The 27616-nt window shown below is 43.5% G+C and overlaps 1 protein-coding gene and 1 long non-coding RNA gene across 6 annotated transcripts in view; one reads left to right on the top strand and one right to left on the bottom strand.

Annotated features, from left to right (window-relative positions):
• The window catches only part of JAKMIP1 (janus kinase and microtubule interacting protein 1), a 213712-nt gene that overhangs the window by 170718 nt on the left and 15378 nt on the right, over nucleotides 1-27616 (top strand). For 3 of the 5 annotated variants that reach the window (XM_068277104.1, XM_068277071.1, XM_068277096.1), the window contains 5 exons: nucleotides 4513-4566; nucleotides 11917-11982; nucleotides 20352-20432; nucleotides 23531-23608; nucleotides 25262-25465. In XM_068277104.1, coding sequence (XP_068133205.1) covers nucleotides 4513-4566; nucleotides 11917-11982; nucleotides 20352-20432; nucleotides 23531-23608; nucleotides 25262-25465 — 483 coding nt within the window. The remainder of the gene's footprint in view (nucleotides 1-4512; nucleotides 4567-11916; nucleotides 11983-20351; nucleotides 20433-23530; nucleotides 23609-25261; nucleotides 25466-27616) is intronic. The other 2 variants (XM_068277088.1, XM_068277079.1) reach the window with 2 other exon arrangements.
• LOC137563968 (uncharacterized) overlaps nucleotides 1-27616 on the bottom strand; it is a 50729-nt gene that overhangs the window by 21336 nt on the left and 1777 nt on the right. The window contains exon 3 of the long non-coding RNA XR_011030483.1: nucleotides 20320-20405. This is a non-coding gene — a long non-coding RNA (uncharacterized lncRNA). The remainder of the gene's footprint in view (nucleotides 1-20319; nucleotides 20406-27616) is intronic.

Raw genomic sequence — 27616 nt, 5'->3', positions numbered from 1 at the left:
TTCAGACCGGCGGTTTCCGCACAGCAGCATACGTCTGGTTTGTCTGAGCCTTCTAGTGCACACAGATGGAGAGCTACGCGCACGCGCTGGGAGGCAGGACCTTTATGCCAGGAGGAGAGGGATCAGCTGATCAGGTTGGTCAGCTGATCCCAGCGCAGACTGTCATTGGCTGAGTAGCGCTGGGTGGCGCTGAGGAGCGCTGCACTATATGTAGATCTCGCTGGTCAGTCTCAGGTTGTCTGCCGTTGCGAATACATACGTGTGAGCACTCAGACCATAGTCAGATCCCACAGTGTGTTAGAACCAGGTGGACCTGGGAATTCACACTTAGCCAAATTACGCTTGTGTCATTACTGTGTTATACTTTAGACCAGTTCCAGGGTGTAGTGACCAAGGACCTCACACCCAAGCTTAGGAATACTGTGTCATTGCTGTGTTATACTTTAGACCAGTTCCAGGGTGTTGTGACCAAGGACCTCACACCCAAGCTTAGGAATACTGTGTCATTGCTGTGTTGTACTTTAGACCAGTTCCAGGGTGTTGTGACCAAGGACCTCACACCCAAGCTTAGGAATACTGTGTCATTGCTGTGTTATACTTTAGACCAGTTCCTGGGTGTTGAGACCACGGACCTCACACTCTAAACTAGGCCTCTGCTTTATCTGTTATGACCAATTGCTCTTTCGACCTCTCTCCTGCTTTCTGATTGGGTACCTATGCATATCTGCCTACCTGTTGCCAAACCCTGCCTGTACCTGGTTACCGAATCAGCCTTCTGTCTCTGTACCTTATCTGCTCGTGTGTTGCCGACCCGGCCTGGCCGACCCTTCTGGCTGTCACTCATACCTTGAGTGTTCAGTCTGTCTGTACTACCTGTGACACTACCCCGCCAAGTGTCAGGTAGCTGCAGAGACCTCCTGTTCCTCAGAGAGGCCTCTCAGCAGTCCAGTCAGGGGCTCTATCCCTTAGGAGTCCTTTGGCTGCAGTATAGTCTGATTCCCAGTATTGCAGGGAATCACTGGCTCGCAGGTTATCTCTATCCCCTTTCCTAGGAGATAGTTCACACACAGCCAAGGGCCACCTGCTCCTCAGGTGGTCCATGCTCATTGTTATCTGTGTCTCCCGCCCCACGGGAGACAGCCTACTGTTGCACCAAAACACTTACACTTTTTTCAGGTGTCCAGAGGTTAGTCATACTTGTATTATTGGTGATTCTGCAGATCATCAATAATCGGGTATATATCTGTATTGTTGGTGATACTGCAGATCACCAATAATAAGATTCTCTCTGTGGGCTGACACCATTCGTTACACCCGCTTATCAAGTTTATGCAAACAGTCAATATTTGCAGTGTTGTCCCTTCTTTTTCAAGACCTCTGCAATTCACCCTGGCATGCTGTCAAGCAACTCCTGTGGCAAATACTGACTGATGCCAACCCATTCATTCACAATCGATGCTTAGAGTTTGTCAGAATTTGTGCTTGTTCACCCACCACTTGAGGATTGACTACAAGTTCTTAATTGGACTAAGGTCTGGGGAGTTTCCTAGTCATCAACCCGAAATTTCAATGTTTTGTTCAACAAAAAAGGATGATTTGCATATTCAGAATTGAAGCATTGTGGGAGACATCATATGCTCATTCCTACCTGAATTATCGCAATGTCCTTCTGTTTTAAGAAGGCAAATGGTTGTTTTTCCCCAGCAACTCAGTTATGACTTTGGCCTTATGGCATGGTGCTCGATCATGCAGAAAAAGGCATTGTTATTCACCAAACTGTTCTTGGATGGTTGGAAGAAGTTGCTGTCGGAGGATGTTTTGGTACCTAGCCCAAGGCTTTGAATGAGAAGCAGTCCCACACATGAATGGTCTCAGGATGGTTTACTGTTAGCATGAGACAGGACTGGGGGCATTTTTCCTTTTTTTCTACTCGTGACTGACAAGCATTTAGCCAAATGCCCCAAACATTTGAAAAGGTCCTTCATCAGAGAAAATTACTTTAGCCCAGTCTTCAGCAGCCTAATCCCTGTAATTTTGCAGAATATCAGCCTGTCCTTGATGGTTTTTTTTTTCTTTAGTGAAGTGGCTTCTTTGCTGCCCTTCTTGACACTAGGAAATTCTCCAAACACTATTTGTCTCACTGTGCTTGCAAGATGCACTCACACCTGACTGCTTCCATTCCTCTGCAATGATGGCATCTCGATCCCACAGCCTAATCATCTTTAGGAGAGGGTCCTGGTGCTAAGGCGGTTCACATTAGTGTTTTTTACGGAACAGAATACAGATCCGGCCACCTGAATTCGGTGAAAATGGTCCATTTTACAGCCAGTGAGTTGTAAAACGTCCGTTTTCATTGGTTCCTATATGCTGCAAAACTTTCCGTTCCACTGAACAAAACGGTCTGGAAAATTGGGTCCTGCAGCATTCAATTGGTCTGCTCAGCGGAATGGAACACGGAACCGTATGGCCGGTTCCGTTGGCAAACGCTGATGTGAACCGAGCCATACTGGACTTTCTTGGGTGCCCTGAATCAATCGAACTTCTCCTTGAAGTTCCTGGTCATCCAAGAAATGGTTGATTTAAGTGCAATCTTAGTAGAAGCAATATCGTTGACAGTGAAGCCCTTTTTATGCAACTCAATGATGACTGCACGTTTCCTTGCAGGTATCCATGGTTACAGAAAACCTGAAGCCTAATTAAAATTAAAAAAACAGATAGCTAAGAAGGGGGAAGGCTCTGTGCCCTACAGAGCCTTCCCGTTTCTCTCACGGTCCTCTTGTTCCAGCCCTCTGTCCCCCATTCAAATCTCCCACCGCAGGATGCTTTGGAAGACTTCGGGAGCCCAAGTGCTCCTGAAGACAGGCTGTTCTGTACTGTGCATGCGTGAGCACGCGCTCGTACATGCGCACTATGGAGCCACCTGTCTTCTGTTGCACTCAGGCTCATGAAGACTTTCAAAGCCTCCTTCTGCTGAGAAACTTGTTGTTCTGTGCATGCGCAGGGCTCTCCCAGCCAGGGGCAGTGGCCACAGTCTGTCCTGTTGACAGAAATGAAACTGGATCACTGCAGGGACTGGAGGATCGGTTTGTCCCGACGTGGGCACAGGACGTCTGCAGGGGGCCGGTAGGAAGCCCCGGGTAAGTTGAACTCTTTAATCAGTTCCCTTTAACAGAGGAAGAACAATGCATCAACCTCCTTTTAAAGCATCCAGTCTGTTATTCTAACTCGATCAGCATGACACAATGATCCCCAGCCTTGTGCTCCTCGTCACTCACCTGTGTCAATGAGCTGATTACTGAAATGATCTCAGCAGGTCTTTTTGTGGCAGGATTGAAATGCAGTGGACATATTTTTAGGATTAAGTTCATTTTATGGCCTCATAATATTTTGAAGTATGTGCAAATTGCCAGCATAAAAACTGCAGCAGCAAACTTTCTGAAAACCAGTATTTGTGCCATTCTCAAAACTTTTGGCTATGACTGTAAGGGTAAAAGTATTAGAGGCAGGGGATCAGCAGGACAGCCAGGCAATGTGCATTATTAATAAGGAAATAAACATGTGAGCCTCCATGTCCCTCTTGCGGTTTCACCCCAAGGTGGAGGCTGGACCTGGAAGAGAGGCGAATGGGCGCTGAAGGGTTGCTGCTTATGGAAGAGGAGGCTGTAAATTAATAAGGGAAGCTGCAAATGGGGAGCAACACAAGGAAAAGGGAGGCTGCTGCTTAAAAGACCTACACATGAAAGACAGAGGCTGCTGTACATGGTTTTTACACATGGAAAGTTGGCCTAGCGGCGCTTCAATTATAAGTCTGTCCTTGTGTCCTACTATTCCTCTGCCTCTAATATTTGAATCCATAGACCCTGAACAAGCATGCAGATCAGATGTCTATGACAAATCTGACAAGATTAGCTGCATGCTTGTTTCAGGTGTGTGACTCAGACTCTACTGACCAGAAAGATAAGCAGCAATGCCAGGCAACTGGTATTGTTTAAAAGGAAATAAATATGACAGCTTCCGTAGGTCTCACACCTCAGATTCCTTTTAAGAAGACAAACTTATGTTTTGGCTGACTTTGTGGCATCACAGCCAGACACATATTAATAGAGGTCTATGTATATGAACAGCATATTGTGAGTAGATTATTGCACAATCGGTTCTACTGGAAGATATTCTCTAGTCAGTCTAATGTTCCATTGGCCATGTTGTAGTGATCCTCCTCATATACAGTAGTTGAATTGCATAGTTCAGCCTATAGTGAAGCTTGAGTAGATTCAAGCTGTCTAGAGACTGGGAGACCTGCAGCTGTGATTGCTCTACAATCTGTTGCAGGCCCCAAGGAGACATAAAGAGTCTTCAGAATGTAGCTGCATGGTATGTATCTCTCAAGACCATCTCCATCTTCCAGTTGCATTGTTGTGTGTATGTTGATTGTCAGCTCTGCGCACTACTACATAGCTTGCCATGCATTGTCCTGCCCTACTGTTTTCATTACGTGGGTTTGCTCTCTTCCAGGATGTAGACATCTCAGAGCTCATGAAGAAGCTGGACATACTTGGAGACAATGGGGTAATTTAATGCTCATAATTGTGTTTTACTCTTTTACTGTTGACAATTTGTCACTTTGTGTATTTGTTCTGATATACTGTAAAACTATCATTTTTGTATCATATTATACACATTGTAATAAGTACAAGGAGTGGGTGTACAGACCTCAAGCTCTGCCCGGCAGTATCTTACCTTCTAATCCAAGGTTGTCACAGTCCTCCAGGGCTTACACATATTTCTGGTATGACTGTGATTTACAGATGGGGGTGAATTGGGTAAAGTTTAGTTCACCTGATTATACTGAGCTGTCTATCTCAAAACATTGGCATGGACTCAGCTCTTGGGGCCTGGAGTTCGACATCCCTGATTCCCTGGTTTATTCTCTTATTTTTCAAACATGTCCCCAGGCAGTGCTAAATGGTCATGGCATTCTCTTCCCAGAATCCTTAGAGTGCTTGTTTTAAAATGGTAATAAGTCATAGGAAACCTAAAGTGAAAATTAGGTTATAAGATAAGTAATTCTATCTATGGGAGTAATCCTCAATAGAATTTTCCTCGAGTCTCATATTCTTATTTTGGGTTAATGGGCTAAAATCTGAGTTTGAAGTCTGACCCATGTGACTTGTTACTGTAAACATCCTTTTCTGTAGCCTGGTCATGTAATTTAGCTGCAGAGATGCATGCTGGTAGTAAGATTTCATCAGCAGCCTCTTCACTGCCACACTGTAGCTCTTCAGCTGTTCTTCATCACCTACCTAAAGCCAGCCCATAATGGAAGGTTAAGTCTACTTGAATGAAGGGATAATCTTAAATAATGGACCGCGGGTCAGTCATTTTAGCTTCTATGCATTCAGTACGTTGACACGGTCAGGTTATTAGAGCGAGACAGATCCATGAAGTACAGGAGCGTGAGAAGAAATGATTGAATTATTATTTAAGTTCATGGCAGCTTATTGACGCACTCACAGCCTCTGTTCTGTGGAAAATGAAGCCACTTATTTCACCAGCTACAAAAGGTCACCTCGTGTAACAATCCCCTCATATCAGAGGACTCACATAGTTTTAAAGAAAAGCAGTAATTTGACCATTAATAATAATGATAAAATACACTGTATTTGCCATCCTACATGTGGCTGTGAATAATTATTTTACATCATTTAACATTTGCTAACAACATAAGGAGTCGAATCTCTGAGGGTTGGTTTACAAAAACGTATCTCGAGAAATATTTGTTTACTTTTTTATCCCCTCGGCCCTTCATTTTTTCTCCTACATTTTCTCCTAGGATATTTTTTCACACCTTAGTAATAAAATGTCTTTTAAAGAGACACTGAAGCGAAAAAAAACTATGATATTATGATTTGTATGTGTAGTACAGCTAATAAATAAAACATTAAGATCAGATACATCAGTCTAATTGTTTCCAGTACAGGAAGAGTTAAGAAACTCCATTTGTTATCTCTAAGCAAAAAAGCCATTATCTCTACGTCTTTCAAAGTCGTGGAGAGGGCTGTTTTCTGACTTTTATTATCTCAACTGTTAGTTAACTATTTACTTTTCCTCTGGCAGAGGAGAGGTCATTAGTTCACAGACTGCTCTGAAAGAATCATTTTGAATGCTGAGTGTTGTGTAATCTGCACATATTAGAGAATGATGCAATGTTAGAAAAAACACTATATACCTGAAAATAAAAATATGAGAGTATTTTCTTTGCTGCTAATCTTCTAGTAATTATTCATAGTACACAACCAATTCATTATATCATATATTTTTTTTCGCTTCAGTGTCTCTTTAAGCCACCAGCCAGCAAGAAAATACTCAGCACGGTGGCGTAGTGGTTAGCGCTCTCGCCTTGCAGCGCTGGGTCCCGGTTCGAATCCCAGCCAGGGCACCATCTGCAAGGAGTTTGTATGTTCTCCCAGTGTCTGCGTGGGTTTCTTCCGGGTACTCCGGTTTCCTCCCACATCCCAAAAACATTCAGATAAGTTAATTGGCTCATCCCTAAATTGGCCCAAGACTACAGTACTTACACTACATAATACAAACATAGACATATGATAATAGTAGAGATTAGATTGTGAGCTCCTTTGAGGGACAGTTAGTGACAAGTATATATACACTGTGACAAGTATATATACACTGTACAGCGCTGCGTAATATGTCGGCACTATATAAATACTAAATAATAATAAATAATAATACTCAGAATAATTTTGACAGTACTTTTTCACCTACTTTTGTATACTTTTTTGCAAACCGGTTTTACACCTGACTATTGCGTTTGCGGTGCGATGCTCCGCCCCCATCGTACCACAAAACATAATTCATATTAAAAGAAAAAAAAATCTATTAAAAGGGTACCTGAAATAATATATGACATAATGAAATATATATGGTGCCAATCCTACTTAAAACTTGCCTGTGTTTACTTTTACTCATTGCAAGGGTTGAAAAATCCAGTGCTTTATCTCTGCACTCAGAGCAATGAGACGTTGGCGACAGTTCACCTGATAACTAATTAGAAGTCATAAAACCCTTCTGTGGCTGTGAAAACATTCCTGACAGCATGATAGTGATGAAATGTTGAACTGGTCACCATTTCTCTGTGTGTGGCAGCTGAAGAAAAGCAGTAATGAAATACTAGTGGCTAAATACTCAAACCAAGAATTTAAATCTCCAGGAAAGGTCTTTATACGATTAATTCTACAGTAGTAATGGTTGTGTTTAGAACTCACAGAGAAGTATGTGATTTGTTTGATCAGCTGATAGATTTTCAAAGCTCTGATTTGCTGTGATCACATCCAGCTTTAGCACATGATCATGACCAGCAAATCAGAGGCTTACATATCTATCACCCAGGGCCGGCCATGGCAGAGGCTGGATAGGCTTCAGCCTCTGAGCGCATGGCTCCCAGGGAGCGGGCTGACATCACCTTGGGCATTCCTCCTGCCATGGTGTAGCAGCGTGTGTGCTGTCACTTGTCTTTTAGTGACCTCGAGGCCCATAGACTAATGCCCCCTTTCAGGATGCTGGTGTGAGAAGAGCACTATCAGACAGGGAGCATCATGTTTTACTGCACCGGCCCCTCACTGTTGTGTCCTGGATCCTCCCTCACTAGCCCCACTCGTACATCGCCCTCTATTGACTGTCCTTACAATGAAGGAGGGAAGGAGCTGCTGGGACTCCGCATGGCCGACGGCTGATTCTGCGCCAGGCAAGCACCAGAGCCTGACACTCTGCACACAGTCAGCCCTGCACCTGGCATGGCTTCTGGGGACCTGTACGAGGTACATAATGTCCCCGCTCTGCTCCTGCATGGGCTCGGGGGCTGAGGGCATTTCACATATAAGCCTTAGGAGAAAACAGCACCTATTGCTCTAGTGCTAATTTAGGGGGGGGGGGGGGGGTCCTCAGGACAAGCTGAAAGTTGTTGCAATGGGGCAGCACTGGCAGTCGGGTGGTATGTGTGGCATGTGGCTGGGGGTCAGTGCTCAGGTAGAAAGAGACGTGTGCAAGGAAAGGCTGGGGGTGAAAGATGCACAGCCTCTCTCTAGGTGACTGCTGTCATGCAGCAGGTTAGCATCCTGAGCATAGGAGCTTCCCAGTCAGAGTCTAGTTGTGTGACAGGAGCTGCTTTGCAGGGCACAGCTACTGGTGATACCTGCAGGACCCAGAGCTGGCTGATGGCTGCCAGTCATCCTTTAGCTTCTATGGATTGTTATTATCTAGTAATGCTGCCAAGTGTATTTCTTCCAAACAATCCTCAGCGCTACATCCAAACTAGTAGTCAGCTAGAGATGACATATGCTGCAGCCACCCAGTGCTCAAAAGAAATAGGTAACCGTCACCAGATAAAGTTCAGCAATCCGTCAGCAGAAATGTCAAAAACGTTCCAATATTTATTCACAATGAACACACAAGTATAATCCGTACATAGACTTACATTGCGGGCCCTTATAACAGGGACCCTTTTGCGATAGTAAAGGGTCAAATGCACATCCAGTGCACATAAAAGATAAAACCACGTAAAAGCCCAGTCTCCAGAGCTCTCCCAGTCTCCAGAGCTCTCCCAGTCTCCAGAGCTCTCCCAGTCTCCAGAGCTCTCCCAGTCTCCAGAGCTCTCCCAGTCTCCACAGCTCTCCCAGTCTCCACAGCTCTCCCAGTCTCCAGAGCTCTCCCAGTCTCCACAGCTCTCCCAGTCTCCACAGCTCTCCCAGTCTCCACAGCCCTCCCAGTCTCCACAGCTCTCCCAGTCTCCACAGCCCTCCCAGTCTCCACAGCTCTCCCAGTCTCCAGAGCTCTCCCAGTCTCCACAGCCCTCCCAGTCTTTACAGCTCTCCCAGTCTCCACAGCTCTCCCAGTCTCCAGAGCTCTCCCAGTCTCCAGAGCTCTCCCAGTCTCCAGAGCTCTCCCAGTCTCCAGAGCTCTCCCAGTCTCCACAGCTCTCCCAGTCTCCACAGCTCTCCCATTCTCCACAGCTCTCCCAGTCTCCACAGCTCTCCCAGTCTCCACAGCCCTCCCAGTCTCCACAGCCCTCCCAGTCTCCACAGCTCTCCCATTCTCCACAGCTCTCCCAGTCTCCACAGCTCTCCCAGTCTCCACAGATCTCCCAGTCTCCACAGCTCTCCCATTCTCCACAGCTCTCCCAGTCTCCACAGCTCTCCCAGTCTCCACAGCTCTCCCAGTCTCCACAGCCCTCCCAGTCTCCACAGCTCTCCCATTCTCCACAGCTCTCCCAGTCTCCACAGCCCTCCCAGTCTCCACAGCTCTCCCAGTCTCCACAGCTCTCCCAGTCTCCACAGCTCTCCCAGTCTCCACAGCTCTCCCATTCTCCACAGCTCTCCCAGTCTCCACAGCTCTCCCAGTCTCCACAGCTCTCCCAGTCTCCACAGCTCTCCCAGTTTCCACAGCTCTCCCAGTCTCCACAGCCCTCCCAGTCTCCACAGCTCTCCCAGTCTCCACAGATCTCCCAGTCTCCACAGCTCTCCCAGTCTCCACAGCTCTCCCAGTCTCCAGAGCTTTTGAGCAGTCACCTATTTCTTTTGAGCACTGGATGGCTGCAGTATATGTCATCTCTAGCTGACTATTGGAATGGGGATGTAGCGCTGAGGATTGATTAGAATTTAGATTGAGGCCAAATGGACTGTGGTTACCTTAGCAGCTGCGGATATATTTGAAGCACCGGGTGAAGGATAGCGCTGTATGATTTGCAAAAAAAGAAAAAAAAGAGTATTTCTTGCTTGGGATTTGTGACTGCTGCAGAACCTCTTGCAGGTGTCAGTCATCTTTATATCTTTATATAGATGGGATTGTGGTCTTGCAGTGCAATTCTACAATTTGATTGCAGTGTGTTTTTGTACAGGTGATTGCTGCAGACCCGCTTGTAGGTCACCACCATTACTCATCTTTTCAATTGGAAATATTACAGATCTTTTCTGTGACTTGGAAAAGGGAACTTTTTTGTTTATTTTGGTGTCGGAGATATTGTGCAATGTTAGTTATTTATATATCTGGTGTTTATCCAAATGTATGGATGAACACTGAGAGTATATCTAGCTTTTAATAGGAAGAGGGTTCCCTTATACTGAGGAGACATATCTAACCTGTGGAGCGGGGCTGCCTAACACTGGGGGCACATTTGCTACCTATAGTGGGGCAGGCACAATTGGAGGGGGGGCACTTTGGAATCTGTGCCTCTTGTGCTGGAGAACCTTGTCCTGGCCCTGCTATCACCTGATCAAACTAATCACATGCTTCTCTCTGTGAGTTCTAGACATGACCATCACTATTCTACAGCTAAATTTCTTATCTAATAAGATTGTTTTCACTTAAAGGTAGTATTATATTCAATACAGAAGTGTGTTAGGGAGGAGACAAGGTACTGCATACTGTTTCCATGATGTACCAAATGCTTGAAGGTTTCAGACCAAAATCCCCACTGCCTTTCACTGCTTACAAGGACCAGTTGATGGGTGGTAATTCTGAAGAGGGGGATTGGGAGGATATATTTTGCTAACTCACAAAAAATCAGTAAATACTTCCATTCAAGAAGTAAATGATAAAATACTCACTAGATCTATCTAGCGAGTATTAAAGCTATCTGAAGCTATCAATAAAATTATTCCAAACTACCTTGCTGATTTTTGGCACTGTGGTCATTGCCCTGCGATGTATGATCATATCTGGTAAGATTGTCCCCGTTTTGCAAGCTTTTGGAAGCATGTTCATTAGTAGTCCACAACGATATCCTCCCTGACGATTCCCTTCAACAAGTTGTCAATGGTCTTGCATCATCATGACATGTCTATGAAGACGTGCAAAAATTAATTGCTGATACACTTTGATCCCTCGATGGTGGAAGTCTCCCAGTAGTCCCAACCATGAAAGAATGGCTCACCAAAATTGAATTTATCTAAGTCATGGAGGAGCTGAGAGCTTTAAAACTGGACAGAACCCATACGTTTACTATCACTTGGGCTTAATGGGTGGACTGTCTCTGCAGACTACTTTTACCTGACCACTTAATCTATGGTCCTTTATATTCGGACTCTGGGTGTTGCGACGTGCTATTTGTTGGCACTCACACTCTTCTTGTACTTATAACTGCTCGCACTTATATGAATCTACATTCATATAAGTGCGAGCAGTTATAAGTACAAGAGGAGTGTGAGTGCCAACAAATAGCACGTCGCAACACCCAGAGTCCGAATATAAAGGACCATAGATTAAGTGGTCAGGTAAAAGTAGTCTGCAGAGTTATTGCTATATTTATTTCATAGGCTTATTGCCTAATGAATAGTTTGGCTGGCTGGGCCTGTCTAGCTGTATGCATGGGGCTAACTGACACCTTAAATAATTTGACCCCTTCTGTCACCTCTTAGGGTTATAGAACTGGGTAAAATTGAGATCTGGAAAGATACTAGCCTCCAATCATGGCATGATGGCCCTGTCTACCTTTTAGCACAGTGTTTAAGGTAGCATTGTTGTCTACTTTATATTACTTTATACTGGAAACTGGAAAAGGATCTATATTGCCAGAATTTGGGAGATTGATTGAGACTAGTGTAACCAGATCTACACGAGTCGTATGTTAAGGAAGCCGTTTTACACTATAGTTAGTTAATCCCCTTTTTGCTATAATAATACTGAGGATTACTTGATGTTACTGATGTTTGACTGCCGTTACTTTGAAATAAAATTCATTAAAAGTCTATATGTTATGTTAAATGGAAAATTTCAATAAAAATTTTGAAACAAATAAAATTCATTTTTGAAAAAAAAAAAAATAAAGACAAGAAATCATCTGGATTGGTTAGCAGTAGTTACTGTTAGCAGTGTTTGTATGAAGGTGTCTATTTTTCTTTAATACAGAACTTGCGGAATGAAGAACAGGTTGCAGTAATCCAGGCGGGTACCGTGCTCTCTCTCTGTGAAAAGGTACTCAAGCTGTTTCTTTATCACTTACACTTATTAAGAATTATCTAAAAGGTGACAGCAGGCAAACTGCAATCTCTTTATGGGTAAAGCTAAGAACAGATAAATAAATGTAGAAATAAAAGGCTAATTTTGACCCACTCAAGATTTTGACTTTCTTGTGATTGCCAGCCCTACAACAAATCACTATCATTTATTTATATAGTGCCTGTCCTTAAAAAATCTATAATGATACTGTGGAATCATTTTGATTAACTTCTGTAATGTCACAACATTTAAATCTTACCAAACACACAATTGGAGAACCTCACGCCCAAACAGTTCTCTGCTGCTTTATAAAGCCTGCAGGCTGCTTATAAGCCAATGAAAAGTGCACACATAATACACCTAGCCTGCAGTGATAATCAAGCAAAAGCTGAGCAAGTCAGCCAATTAGTAGGAGAGGGCTTCAGTTGCATATAGACAAGGGCAATATGTCCAGCAGGGGGCACCAGCGTGCAGGATATTCCCTCTCATCTGCCCCCCTCCTAACTAAACTGCATGGGATACTACAATAATTAAAAACAATGGTGCATGAGCCAGCCTGGGGCCCCGGGAACTCTCACTGCCCGGGGCCCCAGAACCAGCATCTAACACCATATGTGAGCGCAGCCAAAACCTTGGAGCTGCCACCTCCAAGGCCTGTCTCCTACTGCTCTAAAACTTACCAAACACACAATTGGCCTTGGAGGTGGCAGCTCCAAGGTTTTGGCTGCGCTCACATATGGTGTTAGATGCTGGTTCTGGGGCCCCGGGCAGTGAGAGTTCCCGGGGCCCCAGGCTGGCTCATGCACCATTGTTTTTAAACATTTAAATCTGTCGAGAGTTGCATCGATTTTTCGCCAAGATTTTGTAGCGATGATTGGAGAGTAGCACATTTTTCTCCAGCACATCCGTTAGATTCTCAATGGGTTTAAAGGGAACGTAAAGCAAAAATAAAATACAGTTTCAGTTACCTGGGGCTTCTACCAGCCCCCTGCAGCCATCCTGTGCCTATGCTGTCACTTCGCGATATTGCTGTCACCCCCTCTTTAAACAGTTTGCATGCTTCCTGATCGACTCGCCGTGTCACCTGGGTTAAGGAGGGCCGCAGCGGGAGACTGGAGCATTGTGCAGTGATGGCGCGGGCACAGGGGGCTGGTAGAAGCCCCAGGTAAGTTAAACGTTTTTTTTTTCCCTTTAGGTTCCCTTTAAAGGATATCCAAGGCAAGAAATAAAAGTTATCTTTACTTACCTGGGGTTTCTTCCAGCCCCTAGAGGTCACGTTTGTCCCCCACTGAAGCTCTGGTCTTCTCCCAGTCAAAAAGGCAGTACAGTACATTCTCGGTGAGGTGGGCATGAAAGCGCGCGGCACTGGAGCACGCCGGCGAATGTGCAGAAGAAACAGACCCATCGGAGGTCGCCAATACTGCAGAGCCTGCCAGCGGGACCCGGGTGAAGACGAGCTGTGGCGAAGGACACACATGACTTCCAGGGGTTGGAAAAAACCTTGGCTAAGTAAAGATTATTTTATTACTTGCCTCAGATATCCTTCTGGAGGTCTGGACTCTGTCATGCCAAATTTATGTGTAAAAATGATGCTCCCTGAACCCCTTTTTCACAATTTGACCTTTTTTTGGACAGGCAGTGCATGTAATACTATTGTGGTCTGGGCTGTGGTGTCCTAAATGTGGAGAATGGAGGAAACATTGAGAGTTGGTCCAGATTCCATGTTCAGCCGATTTCTTCTCTAATAAAAATTTTCTGGAAAACAACATTGAAGTCTTCACCTGTGGTTTTTACTTACTAAAAAGTGAAGTCATTTTCTCACGGCCACCAATCAGATTCACACAAGGGAAAGTCTGGATGTGATGGCTAGATGAATGAAGTGGCTTCACATTTTAGTAAAAATATGTTCATGCATCAGAGGTTCAGTGTCCATTCTGGGATGGTCCAAGTGATGCAGGTGAACTCTGTTTATGAGAATGACACCTGGGCTAATGTGCAATAGACAAGGCTGGATGTATACTTTTTCTGCCCCTAGCCAAAATGTGTTGTGACTTCCCTTTCTTGTGCGTCCCTCCCATTCCATGTGCTGACCCCTCTCCCATGTGTATTGATGTACTGTAGACCCTCTCTTTCTTGAACAGCTCGCATGAACATTAGGTTCCCTTTTTCCTGTATTGATTCCCATTTGCAGCCTCCTCTTTCATATGTATCTACCTCTTTTTCATGATCAGGCATCTCCAAGGCCCGGGCCTTTGTGGCCTTTTCTAGAAATCTGGCCCTGGCAATAGAACAATGTGTTAAGACAAAGCCTCCTACTTTTACAAACCACTGAAAAAATGGCACGTTGTACTTTTTATAGGTAGGAATGCTACAGAATCGATGTTTTGCACGGTCCCAAGATGCAGAGCTGGAAGGAAACCTGGACTGCGAGGAATATGGGCAGTGTCATTGCAGACTTCCTCCCTGGCTGTTGCACTGATCCTTTGTCATTCATACATTTTGAATCAGCCACAGGGGTTCTGTCTCCACTGACTGCTTGCTTGCTTCAGGTGACTGAGAAACTACTGAACATAAAAGATCAGGGCCAGGCAACTGATATTTTTAAAGTACAACTGAACTGAGAGGGATACGGAGGCTGCCATATTTGTTTCCTTTTAAACAATGCACATTGCTTGGCTGCCCTGCTGATCCTCTGCCTTTCATACTTTTAGCCATAGCCCCTAACCAAGCATGCATGATGCAGATCAATTGTTTGACTCAAGTTTTCTTGCATTTGCTGCATGCTTGTTTCAGATGTGTGATTCACACACTACTGATGCTAAAAAGATCAGCAGGACTGCCTGGCAAATAGTATTATTCAACCACTTCATTAGAGATGTCGCGAACCTCCGATTTTCGGTTCGCAAACTTCCGCGGAAGGTTCAGTTTGCGTAAAAGTTCGCGAACCGCAATAGACTTCAATGGGGAGGCGAACTTTGCATAATAGAAAAAATTATGCTGGCCACAAAAGTGATGGAAAAGATGTTTCAAAGGGTCTAACACCTGAAGGGGGGCATGGCGGAGTGGGATACATGCCCAAAGTCCCCGGGAAAAATCTGGATTTTATGCAAAGCAGCTTTTTAAGGGCAGAATCACATTGAATGCTAAATTGCAGGCCTAAAGTGCTTTCAAACATCTTGCATGTGTATACATCAATCAGGGAGTGTAATTAGAGTACTGCTTCACACTGACACACCAAACTCACTGTGTAACGCACCGCAAACAGCTGTTTGCGTAGTGACGGCTGTGCTGGACTGGTGCGCAACATGGCCAGAGTGCAGGCCGTGGCAGTTTTCCAGCCCATATGGTCGCCGGGCTGTGGTAGCTCAATGATGAACTACAGTGACTGTCAAGCTGATCAAATTTGGTCTGTCTACAATGAAGCAACGACCTTATTATCTTCTTGTATGTAGGTAGGCATAGGTAGGAGTCCCAGTATAGGTAGGTAGGTAGGCATAGGTAGGAGTTCCAGTATAGGTAGGTAGGCATAGGTAGGTGTCCCAGTAGTTAGCTAGGCATAGGTAGGAGACCCAGTATAGGTAGGTAGGCATAGGTAGGAGTCCCAGTATAGGTAGGTAGGCATAGGTAGGTGCCTCAGTAGTTAGCTAGGCATAGGTAGGAGACCCAGTATAGGTAGGTAAGCATAGGTAGGAGTCCAAGTATAGGTAGGTAGGTGCCTCAGTAGTTAGCTAGGCATAGGTAGGAGACCCAGTATAGGTAGGTAGGTGCCTCAGTAGTTAGCTAGGCATAGGTAGGAGACCCAGTATAGGTAGGTAAGCATAGGTAGGTGTCCCAGTAGTTAGCTAGGCATAGGTAGGGGTCCCAGTATAGGTAGGTAGGCATAGGTACGTCCCCTAGTATAGGTAGGTAGGTATGTGTCCCCGTATAGGTAAGTAGGTGCCCCAGTAGTTAGATAGGCATAGGTAGGTGTCCCAGTATAGATAGTTAGGCAGGATCTGGCTGGCACAGTAATAACAATTACCAAGGTCCAGCTGCAACAGATAGGGCTGTATAATGTCAGTGTCAGTGAGCAACACACAAAAAATAAGCACACCAGGAAAACATTAGAGCTCTCAAAAGAGCTGTTGAGGGGTGCTATTTTAGCAATAACAATCAGCTAGGAGCAAGCCAAGAGCCTAACTAATCTTTCCCTAGGAGAAAAAATCTGCAGCAGCTCTCCCTAGTCTTTTTATTTGCAGCAGGCACACGAGTGAGTGTCATGGCCAGCGAGCCTGCCTTATATAAGGGGGGGGGGGGGGGGGGCTCCAGGGCTTAGTGTAGCCTGAATGGCTACAATGTGCCTGCTGACTGTGATGCAGAGGGTCAAAGTTGACCCTCATAGTGCATTATGGGGTGAATCGAACTTCCGCAAAAGTTTGCATGGTCCAGGCGAATGCGAACCCCCAAAGTTCGCCTGGAACCGTTCGCAACATCTCTACACTTCAGCCTTTAGTCGTTTTTCACCTTATGCATCCCAACAATTTTCACCTCCCATTCATTCGCCAATAACTTTATCACTAATTATCACAATTAATTGATCTATATCTTATTTTTTTCCGCTACCAATTAGGCTTTCTTTAGGTGGTACATTTTGCTAAGAATTATTTTTTTCTGAATGCATTTTAACAGGAATATTAAGGAAATAAATGGAAAAAATTCATTATTTCTCAGTTTTCAGCCATTATAGCTTTAAAATAATACATGCTAACATAATTAAAACCCACACATTTTATTTGCCCATTTGTCCCGGTTATTACACCATTTAAATTTTGTCCCTATCACAATGTATGGTGCCAATATTTTATTTGGAGATAAAGGTGCATTTTTTCAGTTTTGCGTCCATCACTATTTACAAGCTTATAATTTAAAAAATATTAGTAATATACCCTCTTGACATGCATATTAAAAAAGTTCAGACCTTTAGGTAACTATTTACTATTTATTTTTTTTAAATTGTAAATTTTTTTTAGTAAAAAATTGTTTTTGGGTATTTTTTGGGTGTTGGAGGTAAAAAGTTAATTTTATATGTAATTTATTGTGTTTTATGTAAAAAAAAAAATGTATGTACATGTAGTTTTACTATTTGGCCACAAGATGATCACAGTCATTTTTTTTATTCCATCCTGTAAGCGAGCACTCTCACTTACAGGAAGTATAAGAAGGACATGATTATTTTTTTTGGCCAGAAAGACTGCAGCTTCTGATAAGAAGCTGTCGGTCTTTCTACCGGGGACTTAGATCAATGAATGGGAGCTATGTTCCCATTCATTGATCTCCAAGCTAATGGGAAGCACGCAGGCATCACACGTGGGAGTGCGCAGTAGCCTTTTGGACGTGACAGTCATGTCCAAAAGGCCAAGTGGTTAAAAGGAAATAAATATGGCAGTCTCCATATAACTCTCAGGTCAGTTGTCCTTTAAAAAGGAAGTAAAGATGGCAACCCCCATGTCTCAGTTCAGATCCTTTGAAAAAGAAGCATCGAGAGCAATCCTGTGTTTACCACTGAAAAGTGAAATTCTTCTGTTGTAATTTCTTAACAGTTCAGTGATAGTTAATGGTAGGAGTAAAATTAGTTTAGCTTTTCCTAACCCTGGAGATGGGCTGTTAATAATATTAAAAGTACAGTTTTTCATTATACATTAGCTGTGTTTTGTGATATCTTTTATTGATGATTTTTATAGAACTGGAAGAAGCAAATGTAGACTTAAAGAAAACCTGTACTGAAAAAAAATTCCCCTGGGGGGTACTCACCTCAGTAGGGGGAAGCCTCTGGACCCTATCGAGGCTACTGTGTCCCACGGCGGTCTTGTGCAGCCCCAGGAACGCACAGGCGACAAATCCGACAGCCTGTGCAATATTTACCTTTTTCGGACTCCAGCGGGGGCGCTGTTGTGGCTCTTCTGATGGAGAAAGGCAGAAATAGCCAATCTCCGTCGGGTCCGCTCTACTGCGCAGGCGCAGGAGACTTGCGGATGCGCAGAAGAGCGGCCCAACGGAGATCGGCTATTCGCCGATCTCCATGGGAAGAGCGGATACTGCGCCTGCACTGGAGCCAAAAGGTAAATATTTACATCGCCGCCCCGGGAGGATTTTCTCCGCCGCCGTGGGACCGAGGAGGACGGGGGAAGCCTCAATAGGATCCGGAGGCTTCCGCCACCCGAGGTGAGTACCCCCAGGGGAGTTTTTTTCATTACAGATTTTCTTTAAGACACATCCAATAATTGTCGCCCATCAGGGATTGGGTAATGATCCCTCAGGTGACCATTTGGTGACTGATGCTGTACAGACACATCCCTAGCCTAGAATGTGTTCTGTTGCTATTGAAGGGAGTGGAGGGATGACGATCGCTACATGACAGAGTGGCTTCTATTGGCCTGGGGTTGAAAATAGCATTGTGCTCGGTCATCATTCTGACAGGACGAATCCTTAACGATGCCCGATCATGATTGATTGGCGGACACTGTACACACATAACAATTGTCAGCTGAAATGGTCATTATGGCCGAAGGTTGTCACATGTGTGTACATACCTTTAGAAATTCCCTTGTGAAAAAGGGTGAAAGAAAAACTTTGAGATCTGATGCCATACAAAAACATGTTCCTGTGCAAAAGTTTTAAGTACTTGTGGATAAACTGGGGATGCTTTAAAAATAAAAAGCAAAGAATATAATAAGGGTAAAAACAAGAAAAGACCTAAATCAAATTGGTATTTGGTTTAATCACCAGTGAGGTAGCAACAGGGGTTGTGCCATGGAAACAAGGCCAGATGACTCAGAATCCATGCATGAAAACAAAAGAACTGGGGCGCACAAAAATGGCAGCAGGTCCTTTGGACTGATGAGTTTAAATTTGATATGGTTGTAAGAGGCCTGAAGAGAATGACTGTAAACAGTGAAACATGGTGGAGGTTCCTTGAGGGTTTAGGAATGCGGTTCTGCACATGGAGTTCTATCTTCAGTGCCTCTAAATACAGGCAGATATTTATACATCATGCAATACCATGGAGCCATTTGAACAGCCACAAACTCACTCCGACCGCAACAGGACATTGATTTTCAACATACTGTACTGTCAAAGTCATAAAGAACTATCTTCAGTGAAAAGAAGAACAATGAGTCCTTGAACGGACAATATGCATCCCTCCGAGCTCTGGTCTCAGCCTCATTGGGCTGCTTGGAATTATTTGAAGAAGATACCAAAGCAACCGAGACCACCCAAATTCATGGAGGAAGTTAGTTCTTTTGATGTTCAGAAAATACAGTTCCTCTAAATAAATACTTTATGCAGGAGAATCACTGCTGTTTTCAAGATGGAGGCCAGTTTTCAAATTTTGATATTGATTTAATCTAGGGTTTTTTTTGTCTGTGTGTATATATACAGTGTGTATGTATATATTTATATATATATATATATATATATATATATATATATATATATATATATATAATCATATATTCTCATGATAAATAAAAACACATCAGTGTATATTTGTCATCCCTTAGCAAGCTTTGCACAGAGGAGAGATATTGTTAGCTTTCCCTCTTATTTAATTAAAATTCCATTAAAGTGATTTGGCTGCTAATTAGAGATTAGTATTGAAGGAGTTGGTGTGACAATTTCTCAAGCTTCATCTGCTTTTAGGGAAATATGGTTTGTCTTTTGGTTACTCACAGCCTTGGGAGTGATGGATTGTACTGGTTTATACTTACTGAAGTCAAGATAGGAGAATGGCACTCGTTTACATTTTCTGTGAGACACACACCACACTAACACACACTGCACACACACACACACACACACACACTGTACACACACACACTGTATACACACACACCACACTAACACACACACACACACACACACACTGTACACACACACCACACCACACCACACTAACACACACTGTACACACACACCACACCACACTAACACACACTGTACACACACACACACACACTGTATACACACACACACACCACAACACACCACACACACACACACACACACACACACACACACACCACACTAACACACACTGTACACACACATACACACACACACACACACTGTATACACACACACACACACACCACACCACACCACAACACACCACACACACACAAACATCATACAGGTATGTTGACTTATATGGCAAACTCCAGTGAAGCGTCATTGTACATTTAGTAGACTAGTTGCATGGTTGAAACGTTCAACTGATCTAATCAAAAGTTCAGACTTTCAATGTGTGGCCAAATTTACACCATATTGACTCACCGGTCGGGTGTGCTGTCTGTGCTTGATTGCAGTGGCTAAAGCAGATCGAGGTGACGGAAGCGGCCCTCACGCAAAAGATGATTGATCTGGAAAATGAGAAGGTAAGACTACCAGTAAGTGCAGTTTTTTTGTAAACTTTTTCAGATTACCTCAAACTTCTCTCATCAACCATATATACATATTTATACCTACAATATCATAACTCCTCTCATCTTGTGCATTTCTAACATCACCTGAATGAATATTAATTGTTCACCTTTACTAACTATGAAAAATCTTTCCTAGGGCTTTAACCCCTTCACACCTAGCCCTTGTTTTTACCTTATGAACTAGAAGGGTTTTGACATTTTAGCTATGGCCCCAATTAATCAGCAATAACTTTTTTTTTGCTACTTATGACACATAAGTGAACATAGGCCCTTATTCAACTCACTTTTTCTCCTAAGTTTTTTCCTAAAAAAAATATTTTTCATCTTCTGTTTAAAATAACGTTTCCTGCAAAAGACATTTGTGATAATTAAAATAGGTAAGAGGTGGTTAACAGGGAGGAAAATAGGGCATGTTACTGTAAAAGGGGTGTGGTCTCAAAATTGGGCCTGTTTTAACACTATTTTATTGTGATAGCCCTCTGTTTTGTTTCACTGCATCTGTACCACTGTGGTGCCCCTATTAGGAACTCAGATTTTAATTGTCCCGATTAACGTCTATATCCATAAAGGTACACCCATAGTGGCCTGGGCTCGCCTAAGCCTATATAGAACTAGGCTGGGTTCCCTTTTTCTCACTCTAAGGGTTAAAGGACTACTATTGCAAACACATTGTAAAATTGAAAATACATATGAGATGCATTTGAGTAAAATGCACTATAAATTTCTTTTTTCCTATGTTGTTGTCACTTAATGGTTAATGAAAATCTGGCAGATCTGACAGGTTTTGGACTAGTCCATCTCCTCACAGGGATTCTCAGTAATTCCTTTATTTTTTACAAAAGCACTCCATGGACAGGATCTATACAAAGATGTCGGCAGCCTCCCTACTTGTTGCAGATTTTTCTGGCAGTTGGACTGAACTGAAGTGATTTTGAAAATAAAGAAAGCCCCGAGAATGCCCCATGAGGATATGTACTAGTCCAATATTTTTCAGATCTGAACCTACTGTAAGAGCAAAAAAAAAATATGTGTATTTTATCATGTATTTTCCTCCTCGTTTAGTCGACTCTTCATGACCATATGTACTTTTGCATGCCATATGTGCCATATGTCCGTGACTGCTGCTTTCAGATGTTGCATTGGCATGTTCATAGCTGCAGTAAGTAGAATGTAATGAAAACTAACTGGGACAGTTCATTCCAGCATATCCCTAATTCCAGGAGCAGAGCTAGTCCCAAAGTACAGATGAGGTTTTTAAAGTCACTTTTTTGGGCCATAAATATCTAATGTTTAGAGTTTTTAATACGAAAGTATGCAGTATATATTCATAAATCCTATTGGGTCTAAGTAGAAGCCTATATCGTCTGGTTGTGACCCTGTACTGGATTTATACATGGGCATCCACTGTAATATCCTGAAACAGGAGTGTTTAATTAAAGCACAGATACTATTTCTTTCCTTATCTTTTCTTATCCAGTCAAATGAGCATTTGTGATAGGGTCACTTTCTGGGTTGGGACAACATTCTGCAGCACCAGAGGCAGAGGTTCCAACAGCCCATGAGGTAGGGTCAGGCAGGTTCCTCAGGCAGCGGAAGTGGGGGGGTCGGCACCCACCTGGCCGTGGGTAAGGGGCCGTGGAGCTGAAGGGGGTAGCAGCCAGGAAGGGGGAGCATCGGGCACAGTGGTGGGGAGGGGGGGGTCACTGTACTTCCACAGTACAGTGGGCGGCATTGCAGGAAGTGACACGAGCGGTGGAACGTGAGCAGGTGAGTCATTGATTTCCCCACTCGCTGCCTAATAGAAATGCTGCGCAATTAGCTAGAGGGGGAGCGCGGACGGGGGAGCCCCAGGGGAGGGAGAGGGGTCTGACTTCCCTCCCCACTGCTGTGCCTGCTGCTCCGCCTTCCTGGCTACCTATACTGGGAGCAATTATACTACCGGGGGAGTGGGGGTTAGGGCGCACCCTCACAAGTTTGCCTCAGGCGGCAAAAAGTCTAGAACCGGCCCTGGGTTCCAAAGTACGCCCCGCAAAATTGCAAAGCAGGTTATTTCAGCACCGTCATAGGACTAGTGCTATGCTGTGCGTCCCACGTAAGAGTTGCCAGACCCCGAATTACATCTCCCTCTGAGTTGCTACAACTCGGAGGGGGAATGGTATTTAACACCACCAGGGAGCGGCAGCAGGGAGAGCCGTCATTCAGCCCACCCTGCACCCAACTCACCGGCGGCAGAGACATACGTACGCCCAGATGTGCCCCAGTATTAGGTAGACCCCCAAACCAGTATAGCCAGATATTCCCCCATCATAAAGTAGCCTCCCCCAATAAAGATAACCAGATGTCCCCCAGTATTATACATATACAGCATGGATAGACAAATGTGCCCTGGGCCCCCGGTATTAAGTAGGTAGGTTCCCCCCAGTATAAGTAGCCAAATATAACCCCAGTATTATAGAACCCCCTTCCCCGGTATAGATATTCAGGTGTTCCCCCAGTATTAGCTAGCCTCCCCCATTTGCAGTGTCTTGACAGTGGAGGGTGCTTGTAGGTTTTACTCACCTGTTGGCTACCAGGATCCCTCTTCAGCTGGTTGCAGCGTTTCCTCTCTATGACTCCTTCTAGTGATGTGGCCTAATGAGAGACACCAGTAGAGGGAGTTATTGAGGGGAGATGCTGCAACAGGGCTGAAGAGGATCCCGGCAGTGCTAACAAGCAAGCAACAGCTACAAGCACGCTCTGTTAGCAGATAATCTGCAATGGCTGCCCAGAGGCTGGTGCTTCCTGAGCCTCTGCCTTGGTCCGGCCCTGATCACTTTAACAATTGTGCTTCTATAAAGGTAATACTCTGTTTGTGAGGGCTTTCTTAGTTTGTCATTGTAAACAATTTACCTTAACTACCTCCCAACTATTAATCATCCAATCAGTCCATTTCCCTGAGGTCCCAGTACCTTTGTTGGGCAGATAAAATGAATTGCAGGGAAATGACATCACATGGAGTTTCTTGTGTCTTATCCTGGCTTCTAGTCCTGACTAATGCATTCCCTTCTGCTTGTCTCCGGCAGGATTTGTTCAGCAAGCAAAAAGGCTACTTAGAAGAAGAACTTGACTACAGGAAACAGGCGCTGGATCAGGCACATATGGTAGGTATTTAGCATGTTATGCACTATTGAATGATCCTTGCTGAGTGGAGTTTTACAATGCATCTATTTTTTTCCTTTATTGCCACAGAATGTTCCTAATAGAAGTACGGCAATTTAAGTCTAATTTTAGTTTAAACTGTTATGCCTTTATTTTAAATAGGCACTGAAGGATCACAACCTGTCAGTTTGTCACTGTAGAAAATGTCTCTCATTCCCTGTGTCCGTGACACCAAGCACCATAATTAGATTCCACGGTGTCACCAGGATGGAAAGTGAGAAAGTAGTGGATAGTAAAGGTTCTACTTCTTCCCTTCTGAATAGAAAATAATAATAATAATAATAATAAAAATAGGACTGGATAAAGCACATACATTCTCCTTCAGTGTGCTGGTCCATTGAAGATTCCCTGATCGGGCAAATCTCTATGGACTCAGTACTTGGATAATTTATGATACTTGAACTCAGGGTTAGGGACTTTCTCCATGAAACAACCTTTCAAGAGGATACCAGATTTAATATGGGGTGATCATTAATGGCCTCCTTACATATATGTGCCATAATCTCCCCCCAAAATGTATTTTTTTTTCCCTTAAAGAGAAACTATAACCAAGGATTGAACTTCATCCCAGTCAGTAGCTGATACCTCCTTTCCCATGAGAAATCTTTACCTTTTCTTCAACAGGTCATCAAGGGGCTCTGTATGGCTGATATTGTAGTAAAAGCCCTCCCACAGTGTGATGTCAGGACCATGGTGCTGACATCACACCGTGGGAGCCTTGTTGCATTGTGGGAAATAACAGCTGTTTCCAACTGCCAAAAAAGCAAGCAGCAGCTACTTCCACTGATGATTCCAGGTGATCTGCCAGCAGTATAAATGTCACCATGTGATAAATGTCAGAATGTAAATCAGGGAGAGGAAAGATTTTACAATGGGCAAACACTGACTAAATAATTTTTAGATAATTATTGTAAAAATTAAGCACTTTTGTTCATTACGTTATTTTCACTGGTGTTCCTCTTTAAATTAATTACATCTATAGCGGCACAGGCACAATTACTATTAAATCCCTAATTCAGGTGCTGGTAGTAGCTGGACCCCAAATTACATGGCCAAAAGAAAAAATTACACTAGGTATTCATTACAGGAAAATATTTGTTAAATTCTCCTAAATTATCCAGCAGAGGGAGAGCTGTCTCTCAGCTTCTTCCTGCGGCCAAATGAGCACCAGTCGGAATATACGTACACGCTGGCAGGGTGAATACTAACGCCTGGTTAATCCTTTTAATGTTGTTCATGATATAATAAATGAATGTGACTCCAGAAGAAGATATGATATACAGGTCTCATGGTAGAACAAGAGAATATATTATGATTATTATGCAATGAGGCCTCATGATGTCACATAACTTGTGAACAGGGTCTGCAGGGTAACCATGAGCTCACAATGCCGTGAGTTACAAGGATTTTTTTTATTTAGCAAACTACTAGGGTAAAATATTTATCAGGAGATAATGAACTGGAATATCCGTATTTTGTCTTATCATATAGCTGTTTGTATTACAGTGCCTGTCTATTCCTGTATCCTTATTGTTCCTATTTATGTTTTGTTTCTCGCAAACACAACTTCTGGTGACCGGTGTGACTTGTGCTAGAAAATCCAGGAGCTGGAGGCCACGCTGTACAACGCTTTACAGCATGAGCCCGGGAAGAGGGTCAGTGAGTGCCTGAACGAGGCGCAAAGGGAAGACTTGAGGCTAGCCGTGGAGAAGCTGCGAAGGCAGATACTGCGACAGAGCCGGGAGTTCGACAGCCAAATCCTACATGAGCGCATGGAGCTCTTACAGCAGGCACAACAGGTATATAATAAATTGGGCACGTGCATGCGCAAAAAATTATAAATTATCACTCCTTATCTATTTATCAAATTATATATGAAATAACCCTTCAGCCCTATCCAAGCAAAAAAAAAAAAAAAAAAGGGAAAAAAAATCACTCTAGTTAAAGTGTACCTAAAATTACATATTGCATGATGAGATAAACATGGGTACTCATGATACTAGCCCTAGTAATACATTTTATGAAGTCCTTTTTTATGTTTTCCAGTACAGCAAGAGTTAAACGAATTGTTATTGTCTATGCAAAAGAGCTTGTCCAATGCAGTCTGGTTTCCTGAAAAGTAAATAGAAGCTTGAACTGTGGAGAAGCAATGAGATAAGACTTCTAATGAGGCTTAAGTGCAGGAAAGTTCAAAGGGTTTCTTCAACCGCAATTGTGATAGTCAGATGCAATCTTACAAATTAAGCTATTAAACTGGAAAAAAAATATGAGACTCATTTCCATGCTACTATTGTTCTATTTATCATCCGTACTACACATAGAATGAATGATCTATTTCATGTGAAAATTAGGAAGGGTGAAAAATGTGTATTTTCTGCATTTCTGACTAATTTTTCCCGATAAAATGACTATAAAATAAAATAGTTTTAGGAACAAAGTATAACCCACAGAAAGCCTACATTGTACTGAAAAAAACAAAACAAAATATATATCACTAAGATGGTAGAAGTAATTAAAAAGATACTGCTGTATCAAAGTGACACAGCTAATGTGTCAAAAATGTTAGGAACCTTAAGGGGTAAAAACCAGTTAAAGTATCCTTCAGCACACAAAAGAATTTTATTGATAAGCAGTGGCGTACCTAGGGCACTTAATTCTAGGTATAGGTGCCCCCAGTATAGATAGCCTGGTATATGTGCCCTCAGTATAGGTAGCCTGGTATAGTTCCCCTCAGTACAGTAGACCAGGCAGTTTACTATATCAGATGTATTTATACACAAGACGCATTTGCTAGGACCTGAGGACTGAGTTTACTATATCCAGAGGTTTACTATATCAGTGTTTACTATAAAGAGATTCTACTGTATAGGTAGCCTGGAATAGTTGCCCCCAGTTTAGGTAGCCTGGAATAGTTGCCCCCAGTATAGGTAGCCTGGAATAGTTGCTCTCAGTATAGGTAGCCTGCAATAATTGCCCCCAGTTTAGGTAGCCTGGAATAGTTGCTCTCAGATAGGTAGCCTGGAATAGTTGCCACCAGTATAGATAGCCTTTAATAGTTGCCCCCAGTATAGGTAGCTTAGAATAGGTGTCCCCACTATAGGTAGCCTGGAATAGTTGCCCCCACTATAGGTAGACTGGAATAGTTGCCCCCACTATAGGTAGCCTGGAATATTTGCTCCCAGTATAGGTAGCCTGGAATAGTTGCCCCCACTATAGGTAGCCATGCAGAGTATAGCACAGCTGCATGACATGCTGTTATCTTACCTGCTCCACCGCAGAGTCCACCGATATCTGACTTCCTGTCACCACTCAGCTCTCCCCTATTTCCTGGCACCTCTCCCTACATCACGTAATTACGCGAGTGCAGGTAGCAATGCCAGTACTAGGGGGAGAGCGTAGTGGTGACAGGAAGTCTGATATCGATGGACTCTGAGGAGCAGGTGTGATAGCAGCAGTGCACTGCTTCTGATTGCATGCTATACTTTCTGATTGCATGCTATACTTTCTGATTGCATGCTATACTTTGCACTGCGGCCGCCGGCTGGGACGCTTCAGCTGCAGGGGGGCGGCGGCTTTCACCCCCCACTCTGAGACCCGGGGCAGGCTGGTCCCTGCTCTACCCCCTTTGTAAGCCACTGTTGATAAGGTATGAAAGGTATGAAAATATGACCTAGGAGAAAACTTAAGAGAAACAATGTGAATTGAATAAGTTTTCTCCAAGGTAATAATTTTACACCTTGTCAATAAAATGCATTTTAAGCCACCAGCAAGATAGAAAAGAAAACTCAGAATAATTCTGACAGTACTTCTTCACCTACTTTTTGGTACTTTCTCAATTTCTCAGTTCTGAAAAGTTACTTTAAACATAAGTTGAAAAATTATTTCCTAGGAGGAAACTTAGAAGAAATAGTGAATTGGATCAGGCCCTAGGACTGTATTGTTTTAATGGC

Source organism: Hyperolius riggenbachi, chromosome 1, assembly GCF_040937935.1.
Source record: "Hyperolius riggenbachi isolate aHypRig1 chromosome 1, aHypRig1.pri, whole genome shotgun sequence".
Classification (NCBI taxonomy): domain Eukaryota; kingdom Metazoa; phylum Chordata; class Amphibia; order Anura; family Hyperoliidae; genus Hyperolius; species Hyperolius riggenbachi.
The sequence above is the reverse complement of the archived record's forward strand: the minus strand, read 5'-3'. Positions and strand labels throughout refer to the sequence as shown.